At 42.9% G+C, this 12,549-nt stretch overlaps 1 protein-coding gene across 1 annotated transcript in view; it reads left to right on the top strand.

Moving 5' to 3' along the window:
- LOC145415452 (fat-like cadherin-related tumor suppressor homolog) overlaps positions 1–12,549 on the top strand; it is a 693,356-nt gene that overhangs the window by 127,429 nt on the left and 553,378 nt on the right. The window contains exon 11 of the mRNA XM_080284728.1: positions 1,581–1,693. Coding sequence (XP_080140854.1) covers positions 1,581–1,693 — 113 coding nt within the window. The remainder of the gene's footprint in view (positions 1–1,580; positions 1,694–12,549) is intronic.

The following is a 12,549-nucleotide window of genomic DNA, read 5'->3' as shown; positions in this document are numbered from 1 at the left end:
CTTCCCTTCCTAAAGCCTCCCTGTTCTTCTCCAACTAATTTCTCTGTTCTTTCTCTAACTCTGTCTATAAGTATCCGACCATACACTTTTCCTATTATACTAAGAAGACAAATGCCCCTATGATTACCACACACTTCTTTTTCCCCTTTTCCTTTGTACAAGGGAATAATTATACCTGACTTCCAATCCTCCGGGACTCTACCTTCCTCCCAGGCCAATCTGCACATATTCCACATCCATTCTACTATTATCTCTCCCCCATCCTTCAGCATTTCACCACACACTCCATCAATTCCTGGGGCTTTCCCCAATTTAACTTTCTTCATTGCTTCCACAACTTCTATCCTACTGATTTCTTCCTCTCTTCTCACCTCCCTCCTTCTCCCAGCCATTCCCCAGCCACTTATACTCACATTACTTCCATCCTCTACGTTCAACAATTCCTTAAAGTGTTCTCTCCATCTGCTCACTTTTTCTCCCTTCTCCACTAGTAATCTACCATTTTTATCTTTCACTCCCCTGCTAACTTCACTTCCACCCTGTCTTACTCTTTTCACTTCTCTCCAGAAAATTTTCTTACAGTCCCTCCACTTTACACTCAAGTTCCTTCCAAATTCCTCATCCACTCTCTTCTTACTCTCTCTTACTAATCTTTTCACCTCTCTCTTCCTTTCCACATATAACTCTCTCTTCCGCCTCTCAACTTCTTCCACAACCCTATTTCTCATCCATTCATTGTATGCTTTCTTCTTTTGTGCCACAGCCTGTTTCACCTCTTCAGTCCACCACGCTGTTCCTTGCACCCCCCTCCGTCTTCTCTTCCTTCCACACACCACATCACATGCTGCACATATTTCTTCTGTAAATATCTTACACATACCTTCCACGTCTCCCATCTGCTCCAATTCATATTTGCCCAATCGTTCCTCCACTTCTCTCTTATACTCTGCCTTTTTCTCATCCTCTTGTAACCTTTCCACTCTCCTTGCAACTACTCCTTCCTCTCGTCTTTCCCTTCTTCTATTCCTCCATCTTACTTGCATCCTAATTCTGGCCACCACCAAGTAGTGGTCAGAAAGTCCACTCCCCCAACCTCTATACACTCTTGCATCCTTTACACATCTTCGCATCATCTGGTAAAAAAAAAAAAATCTCTCTCTCTCTCCGTCTTTGTGTAGCGTCATGCTTAAGTTTGCATAGGGGTGGGGTAGTTAATGGTGATGCATGACCACTGGAAGGTTAGCACAGGCTGAGCTGTGACTTGCAACACAACGCATCCCAGCCTGAGCTGTAGCTCGCAACACGACCCTTCCCAGCCTGAACTGAGGCTCGCAATCGACCGGTTAAATACCTTCACGTATCCCCATTCTCGTCTGTGAGCACCTCCACTGCTCTCTATTATCTTCTAGGAGTAACTCTTCATTCCCTAATATCCTGCTTTAGAAACCTGACAGTTTCCTATTGTCATCAGTAAATACCTTCACAGTTCCCTATTATCATCTGTGAAACCTCTACAATTCCCTGTTGTCTTCTGTGAATACCTCAACATTCTCTAATATCCTGTATTAATACTTCCGCAGTCCGCTTCTGCCATCTACTTCACCCTGCACCATGCACGTGCCCTTGCATCACACGGTCTGTTCTCCCTTGACTCAGCCACAGGCAATCTTCTCGTTGCACAGCCACTTGACAGGTAAGTTAAGACTGCATTCCCATATGGAGGTTCCCTTGCTCATCTTCCATGCCATTCAATTCTGCATAAGGCACATTGATATTTTCTAGTATGTTAATTATGCCATGTACATCAGTATTAAAAAGGCGTGATTATCTAACAAAAGAATATTAAGGTGTTCTTTCCTTCATTCTTTCCTCTGCCTTCTGCCTATGGGTGACTCTACACTGAGTGACAAGCCATATCGTTTCCTGTACACCAGGAAATCATTTACTGTGCTGGGTGGTACCATATAACCAAATTATGGCACATAGTGATTTAGTGGGTAAATAAGGTGCTCCAATCGGATTGAGCCTGTGTAGGTTTATATCCAAGGCACGGTTGGGGTTTATTGCTCACGTAATGCCACTCAGGGATGAGTGAGGCTGGTCACTCTCACCTTAATTGTCAGGACCAACTGCCTAGCCCTGGGTTCCTACACACCCTATGGGGCAACATAGGGTTGGATGATGGATGGATGGATGGATGGATTATGCATTACTTAGTTCAGCTGAGAGTGAAGGAGATTGTGTCCCATTAAAGTGAACATTCTGTTCATTAGTGTCTCCTTCAGTTTTTTCTTTCATGCCATCTGTATACTGTGTGTGTGTATATATATATATATATATATATATATATATATATATATATATACACACACACACACACACACACACATATATACATACAGTGGATTCTCGAATTTCGATGGGCATGAGTACCTAAAAATCACCGCAAAATTCAAATCATCAAAATTTAAACTGAACTTCTTATGGGAAAAATTAGTTTTGGTCCGGGTCCTCCAAACCAAACTACATAAGATCATGATTTTTTGACCACATCCCCTGTAAACTTTATGAACTATAATTGTGGTTAAGTAACTGTAGTTCTGCATTGTATTGCCATACTGTCAGCAAGTGTATACTTGGTGTATTTCTGCCCTTCCCTGTATTGCCATTTCTCCTTTGGCTGCAAAGATTTAGAGGTGCCAACCTGCAAGTCCATTACCACTGCTACCCAAAGAACCACTCTTGCTTGCCATCTTGAAACAGGTATGTTGCGACAAAAATACAAAGAAAATATATACAACTAATTTGCAGTGAAATGCATGTCCACACATGAAAGGTACAGGCTGAAAGTGTGGCACTTGGCTGTAGAGGGCTGGCTGCTGGCAGGACAGTCGCAAGATGGCCACTGGCAACAGAACATCACCTTGCACATGGCTTGTTGTTGTTGGTACCTACTTCCATCTGGGAGCTCCTTGTCCGTAAACAACATGACTTTTTTTTTTCCTCAGTCTCTATTGTTCATTTCTATGTTGCTCCTTATATTCATAGTTACTGTACTTCTCTTTGTTTCATTACTCTGCCTACTGTATTTGCTACCACCTGTAATTCATTTTGTTTGAGTATTTCTAATATTGATTCTTTTCCCCTAATTTCTCTTGTTATATCTTCGAGTTATTAAAGTATTGATTAATTAATAATCCTGTAAGTATATTTCTAGAATGATGGGGAATAGTCCAGGGTGCGAATTGTCCTGATGGGAAATTGTCCATGTTTTGACAGGGAATTATCTGACAGCGAATTGACTTGACGGTGAATTGTCTCGGAACTTTATCATCGTGTGCTCCAGATGTGAATAAATGATGTTGATTTTCATTCTCTTCGTGACACATGCCACATACGACATTAGGTTAGGCTTATACTTTTTCTTATAATTTTCCTTCACTTCTAGCATTTTGGTTTGCATCAAAAATATTATCTTTGCTTGTTTTGGTTGGAGTCTGGCCGTGAGAGCACGTCACATATGATGTAAGGTTAGGCTCATACTTTTTCAAATAATTTTCCTTCACTTCTAGCATTTTGATTTGCATCAAAAATATTATCTTTGCTTGTTTTGGTTGGAGTCTGGCCCTGAGAGCATCGAAATACGCGACTTTGCATAGAAAAGTGAGGTAGGCTGACCACTCCAAAATTCATCGAAATTTGATTAATCAAATTCTAAACTGTTGAAATTCGAGAATCCACTATCTATCTATCTATCTATATATATATATAATTTTTTTTTTTTAATGCGAGGAAGAAGGAACCAAAGCCCATGAGCCCGCAGTAACAGTTCCCTCCAAGAGAAAAACAAAATACAACAGAGAGCCAAATTCAAGATCCGATCATTTTGAGATGCCTGGACACACTGCGTTTGAAAGACTGGAGATCATAAGCAGCAGGAAATACAGACAGAGGGAGACAGTTCCAGAGCTGACCTGTTGCATAAATGAAAGACTGGGAGTAACGGTTAACTCTTGTATTAGAGAGTTGGACAGAAAAGGGATGAGAGTTTGCTGCCAGACGGGTGCTACGCGCCCGTCGTAGAGGTGGAGGAATGCAAGCAGACAGTTCAGAGGAGCAGTGACCATTAAAGTAGCGATAGAAAAGAGATAAAGATGCAACAGTGCGGCGAAGAGACAGAGGTTGAAGGGAGTCAGTAAGAGGAGGAGAGTTAATGAGACGAAAAGCCTTTGACTCCACCCTATTGAGAAGAGCTGTATGTGGGGAGCTTCCCCACACATGAGAGTTGTACTCCACACAGGGGCGGATAAAACCTCTGTATAGAGTCAACAATTGTGCAGGGGTAAAGAAAGAGTGGAGTCGGCTTAGCACACCCAATCTCTTGGAAGCAGATTTTACAAGAGATGTAATATGATCTTTCCAAGATAAGTCCCGAGTAAATGAAACCCCAAGCATGTTCAAGGATGATGCAGGATTAAATTGAATATTATTAAGCATTAGTGGGTATACCTGTGGAAGATTTTGTTGGGTTGATAGGTGTAAGAACTGAGTCTTAGATGCATTAAAAACAACCATATTATTTTTACCCCAGTCAGAGATACGAGCCAAGTCAGACATTAGGTGTGCCATAGCCTCATCCCTTGTTTGTTGAAGTAACTGTTGAGATGGGCGTTGCGGGAACCGAATGGAAAGGTGAAGGGTGGAGTCATCAGCGTATGAGTGGATAGGGTTAGATGTACAGCTTAGAAGATCATTGATGAATAAAAGGAAGAGAGTTGGTGATAGGACAGAGCCCTGAGGAACACCACTGTTGATAGATCTAGGAGAAGAACGATGGCCGTCTACAACAGCGACTATAGAACGACCAGAAAAGAAACTAGCGATGAAGGCACAGATAGAAGGATAGAAACCTTATTTGGAAATTAAAGATTTATGCCAGACTCGATCGAAAGCCTTTGAGATGTCAAGTGCAATGGCAAAGCTTTCGCCAAAGTCCCGAAAGGAGGATGACCAGGAGTCTGAAAGGTAGGTGAGAAGATCGCCAGTGGAGCGTCCCTGACGGAACCCATACTGACGATCGGAAAGAAGGTTGTGATAGGAAAGATGCCTTAAAATTTTTCTATTGAGAATTGACTCGAAAACTTTTGAAATACAGGACGTTAAAGCAATTGGACGATAGTTGGAGGGTTGGGAGTGGTCACCCTTCTTTGGGACTGGCTGAATGAGAGCAAACTTCCAGCAAGAAGGAAAGGTACAAGTTGACAGACAAAGGCGAAAGAGTTTGCCTAGGCAGGGTGTAAGCACAGAAGCACAGTTCTTGAGAACAAGAGGAGGGACCCCATCAGGCCCATATGCCTTGTTAGTACTGCGGCCAGTGATGGCAGAAAATACATCAACTGAAGAAATTTTAATGTCAGCCATGAGGAAGTCAGAGGGGGGAAGTGATGGAGGAACAGCACCGCAATTGTCTAAGGTGGAATTGGAGGAGAAAGTCTGTGCGAAGAGATCTGCTTTATCAGTAGAAGAAGTAGCTACAGAACCATCAGAGTAGAAAAGAGGAGGGAAGGATGATGAGGTAAAGTTGTTAGAAAGATTTTTGGCAAGGTGCCAGAAGGAGCGGGAAGAATTCGAGTTGGAGAGTTGAGAGCATTTAGTATGGATGAAGTTATTTTTAGTAGAGCGAAGAACAGACTTAGCATGATTCCGGGCAGAAACATAAAGATGATGTGATTTAGGGGTGGGTTGGCTCCAGTACCTTTTGTAGGCCCTCTCCTTGTTGCGGACAGCATTAGAACAAGCGTGATTAAACCAAGGCTTTCTTGCGTTAGTCAAAGGATATGAGAAAGGAATGTATGCTTCCATGCCTGAGAGAATAACCTCCGTAATGCGCAAGGCACACTGAGATAGCTCCCGGCCATGGAAGCAATAATCATTCCAGAGAAAATCAAAGAAGTACTGCCTGAGGGCCTCCCAGTCCGCGGCTCCAAAATGCCACAGACGACGTTTCACTGGAGGGTCCGCAGGCCGTACCGGAGTGATAGGACAGGTTAAGGTAATAAGGTTGTGATCGGAGGAGCCCAATGGAGAGAAAAGATTAACAGAGTAAGCAGAAGGATTAGTTGTGAGGAAGAGGTCAAGTATGTTGGAGCTCTCTCCAAGGCGGTCAGGGATACGGGTAGGGTGCTGTACAAGCTGCTTTAGGTCTTTAAGGATAGAAAAGATGTAGGCTTGTTCACCAGGTGGATCCGTGAAAGGAGAGGAGAGCCAAAGGTGGTGGTGAACATTGAAATCTCCTAGAATGGAGATTTCAGAGAAAGGAGAAATGGATAGAATTTGTTCCATCGTAGAAGTAAGATAGTTGAAGAATTTTTGATAGTCAGTAGAATTAGGGGATAAGTAAACAGCACAGATATATTTAGTCAGAGAATGACAGGAAAACCGAAGCCAGAGTGTAGAGAATTCAGAAGAATCGAGTTCAGGAACACGAGAGCAAGATAAGTCGTTGTGTATATATACACAACAGCCACCTTTGGCTTTGAAATGAGTATAGAGAAAGTAGGAGGATACAGAAAAGGGTTTGCTGTCAGTTGCCTCAGACAGCTGAGTCTCCGTTAGAAAAAGAAGGTGAGGTTTAGAGGAGGAGAGGTGGTGCTCAACAGAGCAAAAGTTAGAGGAAAGGCCGCGAATGTTGCAGAAATGAAGAAGAAGAGAGTTAGACAGTGGTTCCAGGCACCTCGAGTCGTCACCGGGAGAGGGGCGGATGGTGGGGGCATTTATGGTGCCCCCCCTGGGGACTCCGAGGCTTGGTGAAGAGACGCCATTTTATAATTATATATATATGTATAGATAGATAGATATACATATAGATATATATATATATATAGATCTCTATATAGATCTATCTGTCTATCTATCTATCTGTCTATCTATATATATCTATATATATATATATATATATATATATATATATATCTATATATATCTATATATATATATATTCATTCATTCATTCATTCATTGCCAGACGCCATGTATCCCAAACGGGGTGGCCAACGGCTTAGAGTTAATTGTTTTACAGGGAGGGGCACTAATCCTCCACCAACCCCACTTGACATATATATATATATATGAGGCGTCTAGAACCAAAGGGGCATCGGCGCCAAAATGTACTTTTGAGTTATGACGCTTTAAAGTTGTGTTTATGGCAGCGTCATAACCAGAAGGCAATAAACAAACCTTTTATACATCAAAATGATCATCAGCGCCTATGCTCTACATGTAAAGCCAAAAAAACAAAACAATAATAACCGTGACCACAAAATAGGCAGTAAACCAAACCCCCAATTTATAAGTGGGCATAATAACATATTGTAGGGATTTAAAAACATAGCAGAAAAAACATCAACGAATGTATTAATGTACAAAACTTTATAAACTGAAGATTCCAGTTCACTTAATATTAATAAACGAATAATTATTACTGTAATTTCACGTTTTTGACAACTAAAACAGAAATCAATGCAGTTATTATTTTTCCTCTACCATAATAGATTGAAATAATAACACTAAAAAAAAAAAAAGGAGTGTAGTGCTTAAGTAAATTGAGAAGGGGTAGTGGGGGGTTAAATGGTGGGGTCGTCATCTAGGAGATCGACATCCAACTCTGCCTCCTCGGTGGCACGCCTCCGCCCGCTGTCTCCCTCACCACTCTCTTTTCCTCTTCCTTTCTACCTTTTTCCACTTCCCCACACACTTCTGACACTTACGAGAGGTTATAGGCACCACCTCCACACTGTAACTATGTGATGAACTCGTCACCCCCCCTTCAACCCCAATAACAACAGCTCATCTTGTCACCAATAATTCACAATAAATGGGGTAAAAATCTGATACATAATAATTATACACCTCAGTGAACACGGTAGGGAAGCCTTACCGGCACACCGGGCGGGCCACACGCTTGCTGATTGGCTGCTCAGGGGGAGTGGCAGAGAGTGAGAATGCTGATTGGTATGGGCTGTGTGGCTTAGATGCCTGCCTGCTCTGATTTGTTCGCCCGGCAGCATGGACAAACCCACGTGACTTTGAGCCCCTCTACCACTGTCCAGAAGACCGAATCTTGTATGGCAACCAGTGCTGTCACTGAGAAGAGGGTTAAGCCTGTTTTCTCCCCTACCTAACTCAAGACCAGTATATTGGTGGGGATGATTGGTGGGGATGCCCCTGTGGCTCTAGACGCCTCATATATATATATATATATATATATATGTATAGGTAGATATACATATAGATATACTGTATATATATATAGATCTATATATAGATCTATCTGTTTATCTATCTATCTATATCTATATCTATCTATTTATCTATCTATCTATCTATCTATCTATATATATATATATATTCATTTTTTTTTTTCATTCGTTGCCAGACGCCATGTATCCCAAACGGGGTGGTCAAGGGCTTAGAGTTAATTGTTTTACAGGGAGGGGCACTAATCCTTCACCAACCCCACTTGACACGTAGGGATGCCAACAGCATCTGGTGTTCCCAGGTGGTCATCCATCCAAGTACTAACCAGACCCAACGTTGCTTAACTTCGCTGATCGGACAGGAAGTGGTGTACTTCTGACGAGCACTGTATATATATATATATATATATATATATATACAGTGCTCGTCAGAAGTATCGAACGCCTATGTCAGGGCGCGCAGTACTTTTGGCAAAAAAAGAATCACCCTTTTTTGGTACTAAAAATTGAGCCAGATGTTTGAGCCACTAACATGACGTCACGGCAGCTTGAGGCCTTACTGCATGTTGGTTGGCTGCCGTCTCAGTTGCCTACGGGCTGTGTGAGAGAGAGGAACTCCGCCGCTCCTCCCTCTCTTCTTGTGCCATTTTTTACCTAGTGTCCCACAGTGTTTTGGCTTTCGCCACTTTGTTATGGCCTCTACCCATGAACTTTCGAGTGAAATCATATCACAGATCATTGCTCTAAAGGAGGCAGGCCACCCCACGAAGGAAATTAGTGATTTGGTTGGTGTGGCTTGATCGACAGTGCAGAGGTGGTGTGCCCATTTTCGAGTGGAAAATAGTGGTGATGTTCCTATAAAGAAACCGCGGTCTGGTAGGCCCAGGAAAACTTCTCCGAGGTCTGTTAATGTGTTAAAATGTGCAGTGGAGTCTAATCCTCGTGTGAGTGCAAAGAAAATTAAGGAGAGCAACCTGGAAGTGTGTGGTGAGGTTTCAGTGCACACGGTGTTTTGAAGAGTCCATGAACTTGGTTACGCAAGTCACAGGCCTGTGAGAAAGCCTCTTCTTACATGTTACCAGCGACTTCGTAGGCTTGCCTTTGCTAACAAGTACCTTAACTGGGGTAGTAGTAGTAGTAGTAGTTGTTCCCTAGGCATTCTGGCCGAACAGCCCTGAGTCCCTTAGGAAGGCCATGGCCGAGACCAGGCTTTCCCACAGAGCTCTCAAAGAGTGTATATTGTGTTGTTGGCGTAGGTGATTGTCTGCAATGCAGTCTTCCATAATGTGCTTAATAGTATGGGGTGCTGTGTTGCATCCTGGACAGGCATCAGCAACGGAGTCATCCAGCCTCTTCTGGTAGCTTAAGAGGGCTGGATGATGCCCACATCTCAGCCTGGCCAGGTGGACCCTGTCCTCATGAGGAAGATAGGATTCAGAAGGGTGGATGTCAGGAGGCCGTGCATGCAGCTGTGTGTTGTCTTTAAGTGACTGAATGGAGCAGCGAGTGATCTGAGTGTGGATATGCTTCTGGAAGCTGGTCTGAGGTGGGCAAGGGGGGAGAGATGACAGTATTTGTGTATGGTATCGTGTTCTGGGTGTTGTTTTGATGTTCCTTGGTGTGGGTGGATGTGCTGCCATGTACTGTAGTGGATGTTGTGGGTTTGTGGAGGCCGCAGCAAGAAACTGGGTGCCTCTCGTGTCTAGGTGATCCTTGACCTTGAGGACTTTGGTTTCTTGATGTAGGTGGTCTGTGGGTGTAGTAGCTGTGCAGCCTGTGATTATTTTTAGGGCCTTATTCTGTATGGTCTGTAGAGTGTTCTAGTGTGTTTTGGTCAGGTTAGAAGCCCAGGCAGGGCTTGCTTTACGGGGCTCGAGTACCTTAACTGGGGTGAGGACCAATGGTTGTCAGTGTTGTGGTCTGATGAGGCAAGGTTTAGTGTTACCTGTAATCGAGGAGCGTTGTGGTCTGATGAGGCAAGGTTTAGTGTTACCTGTAATCGAGGAGCGCATGTGTACCGATGCAAACGTGGTGACCCACTTGACCCCCGTTACATGGAGAGCACAGTTAAACACCCTGATTCACTTATGGTATAGGGTTGTTTCTCTGGGAAGGGTTTGGAGAAGCTTGTTGTGCTTCCCAAGAACTGCAGAGTGAATCAGGACATTTACCTGGAGCTTCTTTGTGATCATTTACCTGAGTCCTTCGAGCTCACAGGTGCACGAGTGTTTCAGCTGGATGGTGCACCTGCTCATAAAGCCAAATCGGTCACCAACTGACTTCGTGACTGCGAGGTCTCCTTCATGAAGCACTGGCCAGGCAATAGCCCAGACCTCAAACCGATTGAAAACTTCTGGTACCTCGTAAAGAAGAATCTCCAAGGGAAGGACGTGGGCTCTCTGCCTAAGCTGGAAGCAACCATTCGTGACTCCTGGGCAAAAATACCACCCCAGCACCTGAGGAACCTTGCCTTTTCACTTCCACGACGTCTCAGGTCCGTGAAGAAGCGTAAAGGATACCCTACCAAGCATTAACCCCTTAACCGTGGGGCATCACTTTCGTGATGCTTGGGAGCAAGGGATCATACCGTGGGGTGTCACTTTTGCGATTCTGTGTTATTTTGAATTCGCCCAGGCTTTCAAGTGGTAGCTTGTATCATCTATCAGTACTGCCAATGTCCAACACTAGTCAGCACTCCTAATCTCATCTGTACTCCCATCCATTGTTGACAGTTTAGCCATTTCTCCCCGTTCTTGTCTCCCCTCCCTACCTTCCCTCCACTACCCTCTCCTCTCGCCTGCCCGGCCGTGCTACGCTAAGTAAATCTTCCCTGTAATTTTCCACTGATTTCATCCATTGAAATAAGCCCTATGCCCTATTCTTATACCAAATAATATATACCAAAAAGAAATAAGGTAAGTGAGAGTGCCATACACCTGGAATTGGCTTATTATCACCTAACAACACCTCACGTGCACTTGTTCGCTAATTTTCGCTGTTTATTTCCCCTTGAAATATGCCATATAATCTATTCTCGTACTAAAAATATATATAAGGAGAGAAGGGAGAAGCCTAAGTGATATTTACATTCATCTGGAACTACCTAATTTATAATGTATTGTCTAGATTTCCTGCCAGTCATTTCACTGCTATATATTAGCAGCTCCCAAGAGGCTGACGTTGGGAGTAATGCATTTCCCTAGGTAGGCCACCCCGGCCCACCCCTATCAGTTCACTGTCGTCTTCCAAGGTGAAAGTACGTCGGATTCGCTCCTGCTAACTTCGGCGGCTTTTTAGCCCCATACAAAGGGCCCTGTGACCTTTACCCCTTACCAAGCCTCGTGTGAAAAGAGGTAAAGGGCTGACAATTGAGAGTGACTATGATCTTGCTGTTGAGTAAAACAGTGCAAGTGGAATTGTAAATAATGTGTAAACAGCAATGAATGTAAATATAAGTGAACAATGGAAAATAGTTTTATAAGTTACTTCAAGTGACAGTGCATAACACAGTGTAAATAAAATAGAAATGTAAATAATGTGAATAAAATAGAGAACGTAAATAGAAATGTAAATCAGTAGTATTATAAGAATACGAGTATATATACTAGGAGTAATGAAAGTGAAAGTTTCACTCTAGCATGTATGAGTACTATGAGTTATGAGAGTGAAGGTGAAAGTGACATTCACTCTCAATGCTAGTATACAGGACGAGAAAGTGAATGCTACGTATTTTACTGAAAGAAATTGAATGCCTACGGTGACAATAAACTACTACTACTGAAGGAAACTTATGGATAAAGACTGTAGATATATATAAGTGTTATGTAGTAATAGAAATATAAAGTGTGAGTGTTTTTATGAATAATAAATGACAACACCAGCAGTGAACCAGCGCAAGTGGGAAGGTCATACGCCCTTGTAATTTTCATTGCTTTCACAGTGTTTTTTTTTTGGAATATGGATTCCAAACTATTTGAGAATCATAGAATAGTGTTTCTAGTGATAATATCAGGCTGTGGTAATCATGTTACGGGTTGTCAGGAAGTGTAAAGTGGAGACTTTGTTACCCAACTTCAGAGGTCTCCACAAGTCCTACGGTACTCAACGAAGGCTCAACAAACACCCCAGGAGAAAGCTGAACGTATGTGCCATAAGCATATGTGATTTTAATATTCTGGGACTAATAATTGATTTTTGGCAAATATTTTTAGAGAGTCTGTCGGAGGGTGAATATGCCCGCGGGAGCCGCAAGAAAAAGCAAAACAAGCCTGCGGTTAAAGGGTTAAAGGTAAAT

The sequence above is a fragment of the Coenobita brevimanus genome, chromosome 102 (assembly GCF_032717465.1).
Source record: "Coenobita brevimanus isolate Jiangsu-jjx chromosome 102, ASM3271746v2, whole genome shotgun sequence".
Lineage (NCBI taxonomy): Eukaryota > Metazoa > Arthropoda > Malacostraca > Decapoda > Coenobitidae > Coenobita > Coenobita brevimanus.
This window is presented reverse-complemented; position numbering and strand designations above follow the sequence as displayed.